The sequence below is a fragment of the Punica granatum genome, chromosome 6 (assembly GCF_007655135.1).
Source record: "Punica granatum isolate Tunisia-2019 chromosome 6, ASM765513v2, whole genome shotgun sequence".
In the NCBI taxonomy this organism is placed as follows: Eukaryota; Viridiplantae; Streptophyta; class Magnoliopsida; order Myrtales; family Lythraceae; genus Punica; species Punica granatum.
The window spans coordinates 25,505,080-25,522,153 of record NC_045132.1 but is presented as its reverse complement, the minus strand read 5'-3'; the positions used below and the strand labels follow the sequence as shown (position 1 = coordinate 25,522,153).

Below are 17,074 nucleotides of genomic sequence, written 5' to 3'. Positions count from 1 at the left end.
ATTCAACCCTCCTGCCAACCTTTTCAATTTGGTCGCACTGGTCATGGGTTTCGATTTTCCTAAGCAGCGACAAGTACTTTCGTTTCAAGACTGTCAAGAGGCATCGAATTGTCTTCTCTTCTCAAGAGCGCATTTACGGGCGAGTTTTAACCCGATTCCTATATGAACCTTCCTTGGCCTGTACAAACGAACCCATCTGAACTGAATTCAGTTTGGCAGCTTCATCACTATTAGAATATACTCTGGCCGAGACTGTAACCCTAAGCTCCGATGCCATGTAAAGAATTGAGACAGTGACCCAATTGAATCATGGTATATTGTATTTATAGATACAATTGAGATGTCCCGATACAGTATCAAATATACAAGATAAGTAAATCACAAAGATCCCAAAATATATTCTAATAATCACAAAACCCATTTTCAGAAGACAAGCGTAATTGGATCAACAAGAATGGGAAGATTATAGATAGCACGATCTTCTGTAGACTTGGGAATTCGAATAATAATCATGGGCAGTGCTAGAGGCAATGATTCTGAGTCTAACATTCATCGAATTTTCAATCAGTCAATACATGGAAGAATCCTCAAGGTGCAGCAATCTCCAAGTGAAAGCCAAGAAGCTGAAAAAAGGTTGCAATCCGACCGAAAAGGCAGATAAAAGGATGCCTTGCCTTGGGGGCAAAATTAACACTGAGAAACCGAAAACCCGGAAAGAATTGGGGCAGCAAAACGATCAAGGACGCATTCTACAGTTACAAACATATTATACATACAGAGCAACAAAAAAGAAACTCGCAATCATAATTTACATCTTTCGCTAAGGCGGAGGCAGTTCAGATGGCTCTACTGGGTCGCTGAAGGAGTTCTATCTTGTGGTCCCGCAAGAACGATCTATCAGTTCAAAGGAATGAATGTTAAAGCCCAAAAAACAGACTAGAGGTAAGGTGCTGAATACAATCTCGAAGCTTGAAATATCAGGTGAAGACTTACATTACAGTCATAGGCGAATCTCCTCGCAAGCATTATCGCAGCATTCCTTTCTCTCTCGGATTCAAATGCTAGCACGAAGGAAACTCCACTCTTGACTTGCCAAAACAATGCCTGAGGTGCAGCATTGCCACCTCCTCTGACCCCACATAGCTGAACAGCATAAAAGGAGTATGAAAAAAATACCCGAATGTGAACGGGGAGAGAAGGAAAAATAGCCCGTGTCTTCATTTATGGCAAATAGACAAGGAAAATCTGGAGCCTATCTTGGTCGGAGATTTGGTTAGTGCTTCATGCTTAGATATTTTTCATATCCTAATGGGACATGATGTCTTTTCAGAGCAAAGAAAAGCTGATCATGTATTTGTACTTTTTGAGAAACCCAAATAGGACTGTTGCCCCTACCTGCATTGAATTGGAATAGTACTCCTTAATGACGGTTGTCTTTCCCTTGCAAAGCTTCATCCTCATTTTGCCCACATGAAGGGAATGAATAGCTTCTGAAGTATGCTCTGCGCCATTCATCTGAGTAACAACCACCTATGGAGCACCAAAAATTCGAAGGGATTCTCATTTACAGGGGAAAAACCAGATGTAGCACCTATTTTGACACAACAACGAAGATTCAGAAGACATACATTGAACTGTGTATCGTGCTTCCTCACCAGTGCTTCCACGTAACTTCCCAAGCCAGGAGCTGCTCACAGAAACCGAACTTTGCTTACAAATGAATGAATTGAATTCTGATGACAAAAGACCGTCACCAATCCACAGATACAATATAAGGGACTTGAAAAAGAAAGGAAAGGGGGTGGAGGGAGAACTAATAAACTCAGATCATCACTGCACCTTGTTCAATAGGCCCAGCAGTTGTCAAAGTAATTCTCTGTTCATCGAAAAGAACATCAGCTTGAAGGATTCGTCCCACATCGTATGGCTCAGGAGCATAAACTGATTTTGTTGCTCCTGGGACAATATTAAAAAAAATATAAATCATGTTGTTATGGTCAAGAAATAGATTGTTAATATGACCTGTACTTGTTCCGCTGTGAATGTGAGATACAGGAGGCATAAAAAATCAACTGAACATATGATATCCAATGGAGGTAAAGTTTACCTGAAATAAGCTCCTTTTTTCCACCTTCTGATGACACACGGCGCCATTGAACTATGCACTGAGATATTTCTGGGGCATTATCAGAACATGGAACAATCTGCAGAATGGATCCTAATGCTTCGGGTCCATCTAATTCATAGAGAAGAGGATTCTTCTCTCCCCTTTTAGTCATTGCCAACTGGAAGAATGAATAATGGAAAATCAACAAAGACAGGGCTCCTAAGTGCGCCATAAACACGTATAGTTGTTTTTCTTGCAGTCATCCAAATCTCACAAGATTGGGTAAAGTGTAGAATGAACCTCTTTCTGAAGCTGAATGGCACGCTTAGACTTCTCTGTAAGTTGGGTCCTCAGTGCTTGAAGCTCATGTTCCATGTCCATAACCTACAATCCATTTCATTCTAATTTATCAGGTCAAAAGTTTCATTATCAGAGGTAATGTTTCTGTAATGTGGAATATAATGCTTATCTTATGACCAATGAGATAAATGTACCTTACTGGGCTGATGCAACATTTTGATCCTTCTGGCCTCTTGCACCTCCTTCATCAGTTCTTCCAAGTCCTAAACATGCCAACAAAAGCTAGTCTGTTAAAATACAGGTGGAATCAAGACTAATTTGTCCCAAATAAAACATGCTATATTCGTCCAGCATATCATTGGGGACCGTGACCTCTTCATTTCAATTTTGCTAAAATCAGAATGCAGTGAGTGACGTATTAGAGTAAGCAATCTGACTAATACCTGTTTCCCAGAGGCACGAGACATATGTTCTTGCTCTTGGAGAGCGTCCTCTACTCTTTGAACTGCGGCCCTTGCACTCTCAATTTCAGCTCGAGCAAAAGCCCTTTCCTCATCAACAAGCTTCTTAGCATCTTCAGAAGCCTAAAAAGGAAAATAGGAAATAGCTACTCAACAACAAGCTAAAACATTAACAGCAGCCACATATGAAAGGTTCTCAAGAAGGTCTTTAAATATGAAATGGAGGTTAAGCATTTTCAGAAATCACAAATTTCCTCAGCTTCCTCAGAACAGTATAAAAGTAGTACCTGCTTAAGGAAATTAGCAAGTTTCTTCACTTCTGCCTTTTCTTGGATTAACTCTCCTTCCCTTTGAGTCAACTGAACAGCTAAAGCTTCAACCTGGCGGAAGTGAGACACGATTTGGTCTTTTGGGAGAAATTAATGAACTTGTAATATAGAAGTCACATCAGAGCATGCATCAAGAAACTAACCATCGCAATAGCCTCTTCCACATCATCCTTATTCCGACCGGCAACGCGCCCTCTCAAAGCCTCTAACGCATCTCTGAGCTTCTTCAGAAGAACATGTTTCTCCAATGAGGCAGCCTCTCTAAGCCTAGCCTAAATTTCCTCGCACCAATAACCTTGGAACAGTCAGTACCACAGCTGACATAATCCCCGACTAGACTTGACTTTCAGTGCCACAGCTAACTTAATTATCTTGCACATAAGCAGCTCGTAACATTAAAAACTCCATGAGAATAAATAAAGGTAAGACCTTGGAGAAAGTCGCTTAGATCAGGTTCAGAAATCAACTCATATTACAGAGCCACTTCCTCAGAAACTATACCTCTTCAGACAATTTAGCAGCAGCAGCCAAGCCCTTCTCAAATTTATTGGCAAGGTCGCGAACTGAGAGACGTTTCTGCTGTTCCAGCAGCAGAGCAGTCTCTCGTGCAACAACTTCCTTCATGGATAGAACCTTCGGATCTTCCTTTGAATCCAAAATCTGATTGTTGGTTCCGAGCTTGTAATTGGGGAACCGACTCGAAGCAAATATTACATCGTTGGAAACTGCCGAGACTGCCTCCTTTTGCATTGTGTTGGCAAAATCACGGCTCATCCGCGTCATAACTTCAACAAATCACTCTGTTTACCAAGAAAAGACATGAGCTTGACACTACCTACCACTGCAGAAAGGACTTCGCAACCATAATCAAACGAAAATAAGTGCCACAGCCCACTAACTTCCAACGAGAAATGTACGAGCAAACGACCAACCAAAACCAAAGTCAAATTTGAACGAGCAAACAACAGAACTGCTAACTCTAACACTGCAAGGTTAACTCCAACGCGTTGATTTTACCGACAGACAAGATTCCACAGACTTTGAGGATGTGGTCAACCACGAGATCAACCAGTATAAACAAGCTCGGAAAGCCAAAAATGGCGCTGAACTACACCACTGAACAGGGAATAGCGGCATACCCAGAACAGGGTTTCCGAGCTAGAGCAAGAACCAGAGCAATAGAACAGAAGAACCCAACAAGAAAATCGAGAAGGGTAGCTAGCAAGGAAATGGAGACAAAAAGGTGAGAACTTGGGGGCTACTCACACAGGTCATGCAAAAAGCGGAAAGTCACAGAAAAAATAAATGGGTCACGGGCTCTCCAGATCAGATGAAGGCGAGCTCGACCTCAATTGCTCGGCGCACGGATTGAATGCGGGAGGCGAAGAAGAAGAAGATTCGAAGAAGAAGAAGAAATGATTACAGAAGAGAGAGAAGGAGTAAAGGCATGTGCTTTGGTTTTTCAAAAAAGCTCAAGAAGGAAAGGAGAAATTGGGAAAGTGAAAGGCCGCCCTCTCTGTTTCAATATTGAAATTTTTTCTATGAGCTTTTTCTGACAAGCAATTAAGTGGATCCATTCATTAATCCACGGCAATAACGGATACAGATAAAATGCCCGATCATAAATTACAAGGACGGAAACCTCGGTTTATTCATCGGGCAAACTACAAAGGATAAAAGTAGAAAATATCAAAAAAGAACGAATGTAATTGTAGTTTATTATCTTGAAATCGTTAGTTTTGATCGCTACCTGCTAAATAGTAATCGGGGAAGGAGGACATCTTAAATTCACTATGAAATTCTACTCCATAATGGGGTAGGGTAATCAGGGTATCTCAAGTCGGTATCCGAGTGCAAGATCCTACGAACAATCACTACTAACAGATATAATCAATCGACCTAATCCTTTAACAGTTCAAGCCCTAAGTAATCAAACTAATGAAGTTCATTGCTTTCTTGATCGGTTTATACCGGCGGTTACAATAGGGCCCTAAGTAATCAAACCAAGGGAGCCAAAGCCTCCTTGATCGGTTTGGACCAACGATCACAATAGAAGTGAATAAGTGCAAAAAAAATAAAAGGGGAGCAAGCCACGAAAGGCCGGTCTTTGCAGGTGGGAGGTAAGACTAACAGCTTGACAGCGCGATCGTGTGTTGAGGTAGGTGAGGTTACTATCGCGGGGAAGAGATGGGGAGGTCGAGAGAAGAATCCATCACCAGTGGGAAAGGTGGAGAAGCCTATTGATCCGGGTCAAGTCGTCAGAGTGCACGACATCTACACAGATTTTGCCACCACTAGAATGTGGAAGGGCAGAGTAGATCAAGGTTACTAGTCGAGGCCAGCCGCAGTCAATCGGTGAAGGCGCCACTGCCGACACCATCTCATGTCACCATGTGAGCTGCCACCGATGGAGAGGGTCATTACAAAATCACTGGAGGAAAAAAGGAGAGACCACCACCATACGCATCTTACCGAAGACGGGAAGGAAGGAGGAGGGCCGCTGCAACTTCCAAGACACCATTGAGCGCCATCCGGCAGAAACGTCGAGGATGTCACGGAGGAGTCAACCTAGTGAGGGGGAAGGCTTTGGGCGTGCCCGAGATGTCGATCTCAACCTCGAAATTGATCTCAATTCAAGCATGCCTAAACATGATGCCGGTGCCACCTTCTTTTCCTGCTGCACCTCGACCGATCGAAAAAGGGCGAGGAAGTAGAGTAAGGGAGAAAGAAAGTGTCGAAACAAATCACCACCACTGGAAAGAGAGAGGGGGGCCTCAGCTACCAGGTGGCGGCGGCAGTGTTGCCCGACGCGTCTTAAAAAATCCATTTTCACGTCATCATTTGTCTATCTATTTAATCTTCAAAATTTTCTTTTAATAAGTGCACATCTCATCTCAATTCTCATTAATAAATATTAAATATAGAAATAGCGAAAGAACAAAGTCCAATAATAACAGCGTATTGAGTTGACGAACATGGTTATCCAATTCCTAGCACAACTAACGATTTCCCGGAGGTGGGTCCCACCTCTGTCTGTGACCGGCCCAGGAAATGCAATCCTGGGTGTCCAACCCGCTAAGAAATCTTGGCCGTCAGATCGGCCACCGCGCTGCCGGACTCGCCCTCGCCATCGAAGTCCTCGCCTTCAACCGCCCCAGCTCCGTCACCCGCCGTCACCGTCTGCCTCCACGCCTACGTCGACCACTTCATTCTCCATTCGTACAATGACGACCGTGAGCTCGAGAATTCCCGCAAAATTTGGAACTTGTCGACGATTTCCAGTGGGGGTTTGGGTGGAATCTGGTGCCTCCTAGCTCAGTGGCTTGATGCGTGGTGGGCCCGAGTCCTGTGGCGAGTTCATCGCCGAGGATGACTTGGAGGTTTCACCGGCCTTTTATGAATTGAAGACCATTAGGCACTGATTGAACTCCATGTTCCAAGTTTCAACCTTGAGAAAAAATTCGACGTAATTCATATAAAAATAACCGGAAATAGGGTATTTTGACTATTTGATGTTAAATCCGATGCTAACTAAGATTTCGTACTCGAGAAATGCTCAAAGGGAGTGATTTGAGAGCAAATTACGTGGAAAAAGGAAAGAACTTCATTGAGTTCGATCGGTGTTTGCAGGGAAACTTGGATATGAAATACAAACGGATGGCGAAACGCGTCTTTTCCTCTATCAGTCGGCTGGGACCTCGGGCTAGATCCTCTTCCCACAATGAAAGGTGTTTAGGCCGCGGTAGGACGACCACAAGGCTAATGGCATTGAACCTGTTGTGATGGGATGGTGTTAATGTATTGGATGATCTGTGTGGTTTACGTGTTCCGGTGAGGTTTCCTCTGCTGAAGATTGCAAGCATAATGTCAGGTTATGACGGAGTCAGTCATGGTGAGTTAGTTTCACCATTTAGTCGTTAACTACCATATCAATTCTCGGAGTTCCAGTCATGTGGAGAAGTTCGCAGAAGGGAAATGGCGGGACAATTATCCACCACCAAGCTTAAGCTCGTAAGTTCGTACTTCCACTCAAAAGGAAAAGAAAGCAGAACAGAGACTACATTTTATGACAGCAGCGTGATGCACATAAAGCTTGGAAGCACACTACAATAACTGCCAAACACGCTTCCGCAAGGCGTATTAGGAACACAGAAGTTTCTTACGCTATATTAGTCGAGGTTGCTAGAGCACAAGTGGGATCCATCTCAATACGACACATGCTGCATCGATATGTCAGTGCATTGTCAGTCCTCTTGCAGGTGTGGCATGGGCGATCAAACGTGTAATCTTTGGCTCGCAGAATCATAGGATGCTGCATATGGAAGATGTGTTGGATTGCTCGTGGTAGCTGCTCAGCGCAGGACCTGTGCAGCTTAAAGCTCGGGCATTGCCGACAGTAATAGCTCATCTTGCCTGAGCAGCTCTTCTCACACGCAGAACACACATCCCCTGCTGCGTTTGTGAGCTTCGTCTCCATGAAACTCAGAGGGTGTTTGTGCAAGAAATGCCTGATTTGCCCCTGACCCAAGAACTCGTACTTCAGCGTGGGCTTCAGGGCGCAGTCTGGGCTGAGGGTGAAGTTGCAGGCTTTGCACCAGTAGAGGAGGGTACTATCCCATTTACCGCAGCCACAGCAAGCATAGCTCCCGCCACTGAACACCAGAGGCAGTGGGTGGGCAGGATGAAAGGGGTGTTCGGTAATCTTTTCAGGCAGTTCAGCGCAGGACTTGTGGAGGTGATGTCCATTACACACCTTGCAGCTATAAATCAGATCGACGCAGCTTTTTCTGCAGGCATAGCAGCTGACTGAATTGGTGTCGCTGGGATTCATGATCTTGAATGTCAAGGGATGTTTATGGCTGAAGTGTTGAATCTCCATCTCAGCTAGTATTCTTTCTTGCCTCGGTTTCGAGATGGATTGTTCAGCAGCTCCAGGCGAGTTTTGTCCTTCATAGATATGTATATATGCGTGCATGCTCATATGTAGGTTGCATTTAACTTCATTCAGGAGCATCATAAAAGTTACAATCTATCGAATGAGATTCTTATTAAAGGATTAAAGTTCTTACTATGTTCATTCATGGCAGGCATAAGATCATGCAGAATCGTAAAAAGTGATAAGAATATATTAACCAGCTAACAAATGAAACTTATTCGAACAATATATAAAAGAAAACTCACCACGAACACCTCTTTTGATAGAGAAATGACAATAAAACAGTACAAAATGTCCTACTGCGGACAACGAAATCCGAAATTCCCTTATCTTTGGTATGGAAAACAAAGTTGGGATTCATTTGCCATCTTTTCTTCTACAGTCTCATTTGATTCCTATCTGATTCTGTATTTACCAATTAAGGAACGACATCTTCCCTGCCATGATATGATCTAACTCAGAGATTTCATTATATATTTGACAAACTGTATAATTGCACTGCTAGGAATGCTTATCAACAAACTGTTCTGTTTCAGGCACGAATTTATTATGAACCCGAGCTCCAAAATGACATGGGAGATGATCAAATTGACTAAGCCCTGGTGGTGGATCTCACCTCGAAGCTCGAATATCTGAGAGCTCTGAACTAGCAGAGAAGGAAGAGCACTGAACATAGGTCACAAATGTTCTTGATGCAATAAGTATAATGTTAGAGATAAATTGACGAGAGGAGTTCAAAATCTTGATCACCATCAGAACGGCTGCACATCAAGTGGAATTTTTTTCGATATTTCGTGTTCATGTGAGATAATCTTATCTTGATCCTTGGATAAGGTCTGAAGTCATTTTAGTTTAATTTTAACTGAGAGAGTTTCTTGTACGTTGATTACATAGTTCCTTCGACTTATATGTTTATAAAAGCTCGGGACTTATCTTCTTCGGTGCTCATCTTTGGTCAAAAAAATGTGGCACGAGGTTGAAGCAGAAATGAAATCTTGGATGGTTAATGCTCGATTAACATGGTATTTCAGCACGTTGCAGATACAGGAGCAAAGTTGTTCAAACAGAAGGGAGTGAGGATGCAGATGACAAATCATGCAAGCTTTGGAGTTGATGTTAATACTGACGGCTGGAAGCAGTCCTCTTCCAGGGTCAAGAGGAAGGTTCTTTACTGGCTTACCAAAATTGGTTTCCATCTGATTCAGGAGGGGCTCGGAAAATTTCGATCCACGGACAACAGGTACTGAGAATTCTTGCACAGCCATCATTCAGCATCAATTTCTGATTTTCATCATAACTGATCACATGTACAGAAGTTCAACCGATAGCAAAATTTCCGTGACTCAGGAGGATCTTTCTATATCAATCTGGTTTTGCAGGGTTATTTACTTTGAATTCTCACAATCATGTATTATCCAGTACCTCTGAATAAGTTTCAGAACGAGTAACTTTTGTATATATTCGGATCTTCCTAGTTACGGTTTTCTCAAAGAAAGCAACACGAAGATGGTGCGTTGTTATGACGGACTCTAAGCATGACAAACAAACGAACCATGGTGATCCTTACAAAGTAACTTGATTGTACGTTCTTCCATAGACTTATCCATCAAACCAAAAAGGAAAAGACAGACTTCTCCGATCCAACAAAGACAATTTTAGAGGATGAAACTTGGTCAGAATTGCATTAGAATCCATCTGAAAGCAATGGCCAGAAAGGAAAACCGACAGAGATGGAGATTCAACACTTCAAGCATGAACATCCTCTGACACTCGAGATCATGAATCCGAGTGAAATCAATTCTGTTAGCTGCCATGCCTGCAAAAAACGTTGCATTGATCTGATCTATAGCTGCAAAGTGTGTGGGGGCTATCACCTCCACAAGTCCTGTGCTGAACTGCCCGAAAAGATCACTCAACACCCTTTCCATCCTTTGCACCCACTGCCTTTGGTGTTCAATAATGGAAGGTATGCTTGTTGTGGCTGCGGCAAGTGGGACCGTACCCTCCTTTACTGGTGCAGAGCTTGCAACTTCACCCTCAGCCCTGACTGCGCCCTGAGGCCCACGACGAAGTATGAGTTCTTGGGTGAAGGGCGAATCAGACATTTTCTGCACGATCACCCTCTGGATATCATGGCGCTGAGGCTCGTGGACATGGCAGAGGATGATGGTGATGTGTGCTCTGCGTGTAAGAAAAGCTGCTCGGGGGATATAAGCTATTCCTGCCAGCAATGCCCGAATTTCAAGCTGCACAGGTCCTGTGCAGAGGAGCTCCCACGGGCAATCCGACATCGTGTTCATCCACAGCATCCTATGATCCTGCGAGCTAAAGATCGCTTTTTCGATCGTGAATGCGTCGCCTGCCAGAGGACCGACAATGCCCTGACATACCGCTGTAGCATGTGTCAGATTGAGATGGATCCTGAGTGTGCTCTAGCACCATGACTTGAACCATAATCCAGTCAAAGAAACTTACGCATTCTCGCGATTGTCTTGATCAGGTTTTCATTTTTACCTTGCAGCAGTATGTTTAGCAATTATAGAAGTGTGCTTCCAAGCTCCACATGCTTCGTGCTCTGGGCTTCTTAAACTTTGCATCTGCTTTGACGGTTAAAACTCCGGATCATGTGCATATCCTCTGGTGTTGAGACCTGCAGTTTTTCAGGGCCAAATTTAGCATCAGAGTATTTGTCATAAAGGATAATCTCTCTCTGTTTAATCGAGTAATGTTAACTCAATTTCCGTCTTCTTTTGAACTGAAAAATCAATTTGCTTGGGGTTGGATAATTGTCCGCCGTTTCCTTTTCTGCAAAGTTTTCTACCTGACTCGACATCCGGCTGAAAAAATGGCAGCTGCAATTTATTAAATTAAAAAAAAAGAAGACAAAAATTTGCAGTTTCTTCATTGAGATTCAATATTGATGAGGCTACTTACTGCTGGTTCTGAAGCCTTGTCAACTACCAACCACATTCGCCGGGACAATACATTGTATCCAAATTCTCTAACTTCTCTCCAACAACAAAAGCATGCACTTGATCACGGATCTGAACCCAGCTAAAGCCTGGATCCTTCTTCACTCTCCTCGACTTCATCAGTTCTCTCACCCTGTCAGCATCATCCCATCTCCCTGCTTCTGCATACATATTTGATAAAAGGGCGTAATACCCACAATGATTTGGCTTCAGCTTAAATAGATGATCAGCAGCCCAGCACCCCAACTCTATACTCCCGTGGAGACGGCAAGCTCCTAGAAGAGCTCCCCAGACATTAGCGTCAGGCTCAACTGAGATATCTTTAATGAGATTCACAGCTTCGTCCATTAGACCAGCTCGCCCAAGAAGATCGACCATGCAGGCATAATGCATTGTTGTTGGCTTAACATTTCGGCCTTGCATCTCATTGAAGTAATTTCTTCCCCTTTCAACCAGTCCTCCATGGCTACAAGCAGATAAAATTGCAATGTAGGAAACTGAATCATACTCTACGCCATCGTACTTCATGGCTTCAAAGAGACTGATTGCAACGTCCAGCTCTCCTAGCATTCCGTACCCTAAGATCATAGTGTTCCAAGAGGCTACATCCCTAATCGGAATACGATCAAAGGCTGTCTTGGCAATATCAATTCGTCCGCATTTTGTGTACAAATCCAACAGTGAGTTAGCCACAAAAAGATGCTCATGCGAGAGTTTCCTGACCACTATCCCGTGGATCTCTCTTCCTTGCTTGAGTGCTGCTAAATTTGCACACGCCGAGATAGCGCCCACGAACGAAACAACATCATGTTTCATACCTGTGAGCTGCATTTCCCAGAACAAGATGAGGGATTCAATGCACTCACTGGTCTGGGAGTAGCCCACTATCAGTGAGTTATATGATACTTCATCTCTCTGCCACAAGTTACTAAAAACATTTTTAGCAAGGTTTAAGCCACCGCACTTTCCATACATGTCCACAAGGGCATTGGAGACGAACAAATCAAAGGCCAATCCCATGCGAATTGCCCTTCCATGGATTTCTTTTCCATATCTAAGAGAACCCATCCTAGCACAAGCCGGAAGTAAACTGGTAAAGGTGACAGAGTTGGGGGTTTCACCGTGATTTTGCATTTCTCTTATAAGATTCAATGCTTTGAACTCGAACCTATTTTGAGCAAAATTTGCAACCATGGCATTCCAGGACACGACATTCCTCCTGGTCATCTTATTAAATACACAGGATGCTTCAGTTGGATGCCCGGATTTTGCATACATATCAATCAGTGAGTTGGCAATGAATATATCAGATTCTATACCCCTTCTCATACTGAAGCCATGGAGTTCCTTTGCTAAATTGAAAAATTCTAATTCGACCAGCACCGGGAGCATACTTGAAATTGTTACCGTGTTCGGTGTCAAACCCTCCAAAATCATTAACCTGAAGGTACTCAATGCATCTCCATGGAGCTCTCTATAAGCAAAACTCGTGATGATTGCATTCCAGGAGACTTCGCTCCTCTCGGTCATCTCATTGAAGACCCGCTTCGCGGCCTTCATGCTCCCACACTTCCCGTATGCATCAACTAGTGCGTTCCCAGCAGTCACAATTACATCCAATCCCGTTTTAATCATGTACCCGTGAATCTGACTTGTCATTTTCTCATCCTCAACCGTTGCACAGACGGGGAGAACACTAATAACACTGACAAGATTCGGACTCAAACCAGAAGCAGAAATCATGTCTTGGAACAGACCGACTGCATCCAGGTAAAGCCCATTAATCGAGAACACCCCGATTGCAGTATTCCACGAAATCACATCTCTCTCAGGCATTTCATCAAAAACCTTCGCTGCACTCTTCACATTCCTGCAACTCCCGTAAAACTGCACCAGCGTGTTGCCCACATAAACGTCGCCATCAAATCCAAGCTTAAACACAGCCCCATGAATCTCCATCCCTTTCTCAACCTCTGAATAATCCGCACACGTCTTAAGCACGAAGGGGAACGTGTGATCGTCTCGACGAAGCCCTGCCCAAACCATCGAGTTATAAGTTGAGAACCCGTCATGAATTCCGCAAACGGACTGTGCCCGAATGAAAGTGTTCCACAGGAATGCCGTGTAGCAAAAGGGCACCGTCTGTTGAAACAGAATGCTGGAAGACTGGAGGTGTCCGTGGGAGGCGTATCCAAGGATGAGGGCGGCGCAGATGGAGACGCTGCGCGGGAGGAGGCCGTTGAGGATGGCGAGGGCGTGCAGCTGTTTGGTTTCGAGGAGGGACTGTGCGTTCGAGCAGAGGGGAAGGAGGTCCGGCGCCGAAGAGAGGCGGGATAGTTTGCGGACCGCCGTTCCATTACTGGGGTTGGTGGTACGTGACGGTGAAGTCGAAAAGAAGAAAACTTGAAAGAGGCCGTAGCTCCGAGCGGCGAGGATTCTTGACATGGAAGACGAAGAAGGACGAACATCCGCACCAGCTGGCCGGAGACGCAGAGCTAATGCCGGAAAGCGGAAGAAGGACCAAAGTGAATAAGAATTAAAAGAATAGACCTTTTTCGGTGAAAAAAGTAAATATTGGGGAAAGAAAACAAAATTATCTTCACTGCTAAACCCCCGCTCCGGTAGTCATTGTCATACCAAAGTCAATTGACTAAATCACCCCTACGTAAAAGGTTTTACTTCACGTACGCTATAGTAATTATTTGAATTTTGGATTTTTTTTATGCTTACCAGGATGTTTGGACTTTACTCAACTAATTATTTAATTTTCTATTAGTGCATCGAGATTTCAGTATAATCTAGAGCTATTGTTGGGTGTGCATGCCAATAGTCTAGGACCTGATCTCTTGGTGGGAGATTTGAAAATCAGCTTAGCGCATAGGGTCATTTTCGTCGACTCAAATTCTCCAACTCCAACGCGTAAATTTTAAAAATCCAAAATTTCCCTCTCCCAATCCCTTTCAAGCGATCCACACCGTACAAGTTTCACAATCTGACGGCATCCATAGGCAGACTGACAGGAATGGAGGGAGAGCACGGTGACCGTCAGATCTCACCACCGTCGCTCCCCCTCTCCCTCTTATAATCTCTCTCCTCCCAACTCACTCTCTTCGCGCACACTCTTTCTCTCACTCAGATCGATCCCCTGTTCTCGGATCGGTCGCCGGCAGCTTCCACTCTCTCGTTTCTCTCCGTCGAGATCTGAGCTCTCTCCGGTAAGTCTCGCCCTTGATCTATATGTTATCAGTTCGAATGATGCGTGTCATCTGGGAAAATGGTGTGGAATGGAGGAAGAATTGGAGGAAGAGTGCTATACCGGAGCACGAGAGCTCTTCATTTCTTGGTCATTTCCGTGAGATGGAAGCTGCGGATGAGGATTTTCGTTTGATCCGTGAATGCATTTTGCTGTGTGTTGAGTTTAACTTGAAGCGGACTAAATTTCTGGCAGTTCCTCGTGGCTGCAAGGTCCTGGATCTTCATTTTGTTTTCCCGATTATCCGACTCTCTTTGTGCTTAATATGGCGATATATCCTTAGATCTGGCGGTTGGATTGCATGAACAGTTACTTCATCGTGTTTTGCTTTTAGATCTTCGATTGGAACTTCACTCATGTCCTGTCGAGCCAGATAAGTGCAGAAACCGAATGTCATGTACCCTTTAAGCATGTCTGGAAGTGTTGCATCTGAGATCCGATGATTTTCTGAGCATTAATGGCTTGGTACTTCGTAGAGTCTGATCTTTTTCTCAATTTCGTAGCAGCTTGGTACTCTGTCCGTGTTCTTGTACTTTTCCCTTTTAAGAACAAGGACTTTCTGTTTTTATGCTTTCTGCTTGTGAACTTTTCCTTCCAGTCTTCAAGCTTTGACAGTGACAATGACATGCTTTGATTTACTATGTTTTGCTTTTCAGAGACAGCAAGATGAGAGAAATCCTTCACGTACAAGGTGGACAGTGTGGTAACCAAATCGGGTCCAAGTTTTGGGAAGTGGTCTGCGACGAGCATGGGATCGATCCCACTGGGAGATACACTGGGACGTCCGATTTGCAACTGGAGCGTGTGAATGTCTACTACAATGAGGCCTCTTGTGGACGCTTTGTTCCTCGTGCTGTACTCATGGATCTCGAGCCAGGAACCATGGACAGTGTGAGGACCGGTCCCTATGGGCAGATCTTCAGGCCTGATAACTTTGTCTTTGGCCAGTCCGGTGCTGGCAACAACTGGGCCAAGGGCCACTACACTGAGGGTGCAGAGCTCATTGATTCGGTCCTCGATGTTGTTCGCAAGGAAGCTGAAAACTGCGACTGTCTTCAAGGTAAATTTTGATTACTTTAGTTGTATATGGGCATGAAGATATGTTGTCAACCTCATGGTGGATGATATGTTTCTTTTATGCTTATCTCAGGTTTCCAGGTCTGCCACTCACTCGGTGGCGGGACTGGCTCCGGAATGGGAACCTTGCTGATTTCAAAGATCCGGGAGGAGTATCCTGACAGGATGATGCTCACCTTTTCAGTGTTCCCATCCCCGAAGGTCTCGGACACTGTGGTGGAGCCTTACAATGCCACCCTTTCGGTTCATCAGCTTGTTGAGAATGCTGATGAGTGTATGGTGCTGGACAATGAGGCTTTGTATGACATCTGCTTCAGAACTCTGAAGCTAACAACTCCTAGCTGTAAGTTCCTCTGTGGAAGTTGATGGCTTATCCGCTTCTGGGGTTTGGTCTTTGATTGCAAATGTCGGATCAGTATCTCTTTAATAGTCTCTATCCTGATTCTCTTCTTGCTGGCAGTCGGTGATTTGAACCACTTGATCTCTGCAACCATGAGTGGCGTGACATGCTGCCTGAGGTTCCCGGGTCAACTGAACTCTGACCTGCGAAAGCTTGCCGTCAATCTCATCCCATTCCCTCGGCTTCACTTCTTCATGGTCGGGTTTGCTCCTCTCACTTCCCGCGGCTCTCAGCAGTACCGTGCCCTTACTGTCCCGGAGCTCACCCAGCAAATGTGGGATGCCAAAAACATGATGTGCGCTGCCGACCCACGCCATGGCCGCTATCTCACTGCCTCAGCCATGTTCAGAGGGAAGATGAGCACTAAGGAAGTTGACGAGCAGATGATCAATGTGCAGAACAAGAACTCCTCCTACTTTGTGGAGTGGATCCCGAACAATGTGAAGTCCAGCGTCTGCGACATCCCTCCTCGTGGGCTCTCCATGGCCTCAACCTTCATTGGGAACTCGACCTCCATCCAAGAAATGTTCAGGAGGGTCAGTGAGCAATTCACAGCCATGTTCAGGAGAAAGGCTTTCCTCCACTGGTACACTGGGGAAGGCATGGACGAGATGGAGTTCACTGAGGCCGAGAGCAACATGAATGACCTTGTCTCCGAGTACCAGCAATATCAGGACGCCTCGGCTGAGGAGGAGTACGAGTATGAGGATGAGGAGGAAGCCGAGCATGAGATGTAATTCGAATTTCCCACCTGGTGTATTGTTTCTGCCTCGAAGAAACAAGCATCCCTTTTCTCGCCTTTCCAGTAGTTCAATCGATCTTCTATGCAGTTGAGATATATTTAGTTATGACAGCTATGGATGTTTCAGTCTTTACTTTTTACTTTCCTATGTAGTGTAATGCTATGGATTTAGATGAGCTCGTCGAATGGTTCGGTTCAGTCTTTGATACGCAATGCTTGTATAAACCTTCACCCGAATGCCCCAATCGAAACAAATTGACTCGTCTAATTTCCATCTATAGTGTTATCTCTGGATTGGAGCTTGAAACTGCAGCTTCATTTTTCCTGAACGGCCTTACGGGCATGGATCCATATTACTTGCAGCCATGGGGACCAATTGAGTGAGAAACCATTAGATGAATGGCTCTAGGCTCCGTTGTTATGGTTGGTTTTGTCCGTCACATCGCATACAAATCTCAACCGATTTTAAAGTTTGGTCAAGAGAGTACATATCATGG

At 44.5% G+C, this 17,074-nt stretch overlaps 4 protein-coding genes across 11 annotated transcripts; 1 reads left to right on the top strand and 3 right to left on the bottom strand.

Moving 5' to 3' along the window:
- Positions 1-519: 519 nt before the first annotated feature.
- Positions 520-4,752, bottom strand: LOC116210933 (stomatal closure-related actin-binding protein 1). Of its 3 annotated transcripts, none has more exons than XM_031545096.1 (13): positions 4,464-4,752; positions 3,699-3,997; positions 3,341-3,469; positions 3,156-3,248; positions 2,851-2,991; positions 2,602-2,670; positions 2,408-2,491; positions 2,108-2,285; positions 1,840-1,956; positions 1,629-1,687; positions 1,396-1,530; positions 994-1,143; positions 520-894 (listed from the first exon to the last, which is right to left on the bottom strand). In XM_031545096.1, exons 2-13 carry the CDS (start codon positions 3,978-3,980, stop codon positions 847-849), a joined length of 1,485 nt encoding a protein of 494 aa, XP_031400956.1. In that variant the 5' UTR covers positions 3,981-3,997; positions 4,464-4,752; the 3' UTR covers positions 520-846. The 3 variants fall into 3 exon arrangements, with proteins under 3 accessions (XP_031400956.1, XP_031400957.1, XP_031400958.1); XM_031545097.1 differs by having other exon boundaries at positions 4,337-4,726; XM_031545098.1 differs by having other exon boundaries at positions 4,545-4,726.
- A 2,604-nt stretch (positions 4,753-7,356) lies between these two features.
- On the bottom strand, positions 7,357-8,076 carry LOC116212300. The gene has a single exon (XM_031546858.1). The coding sequence runs from the start codon at positions 8,074-8,076 to the stop codon at positions 7,357-7,359; it is 720 nt and encodes a 239-aa protein (XP_031402718.1).
- Positions 8,077-9,669: 1,593 nt separating this feature from the next.
- LOC116210931 (pentatricopeptide repeat-containing protein At4g14170-like) lies at positions 9,670-13,644 on the bottom strand. Of its 6 annotated transcripts, none has more exons than XR_004157583.1 (3): positions 11,068-13,644; positions 10,955-10,985; positions 9,670-10,783 (listed from the first exon to the last, which is right to left on the bottom strand). XR_004157583.1 is itself a non-coding variant. In XM_031545094.1 (3 exons), the coding sequence occupies exon 1, from the start codon at positions 13,548-13,550 to the stop codon at positions 11,091-11,093; it is 2,460 nt and encodes an 819-aa protein (XP_031400954.1). In that variant the 5' UTR covers positions 13,551-13,644; the 3' UTR covers positions 9,670-10,783; positions 10,955-10,970; positions 11,068-11,090. The 6 variants fall into 6 exon arrangements, 3 of the variants coding, with proteins under 3 accessions (XP_031400954.1, XP_031400953.1, XP_031400952.1); XR_004157582.1 differs by lacking the exon at positions 10,955-10,985 and having other exon boundaries at positions 9,670-10,525; positions 10,609-10,783; positions 11,068-13,643; XR_004157584.1 differs by lacking the exon at positions 10,955-10,985 and having other exon boundaries at positions 9,670-10,525; positions 10,648-10,783; positions 11,068-13,643.
- A 519-nt stretch (positions 13,645-14,163) lies between these two features.
- LOC116210935 (tubulin beta-5 chain) lies at positions 14,164-16,846 on the top strand. The gene is made up of 4 exons (XM_031545099.1): positions 14,164-14,320; positions 15,015-15,418; positions 15,509-15,778; positions 15,896-16,846. Exons 2-4 carry the CDS (start codon positions 15,025-15,027, stop codon positions 16,570-16,572), a joined length of 1,341 nt encoding a protein of 446 aa, XP_031400959.1. The 5' UTR covers positions 14,164-14,320; positions 15,015-15,024; the 3' UTR covers positions 16,573-16,846.
- The last annotated feature ends 228 nt before the right edge of the window (positions 16,847-17,074 follow it).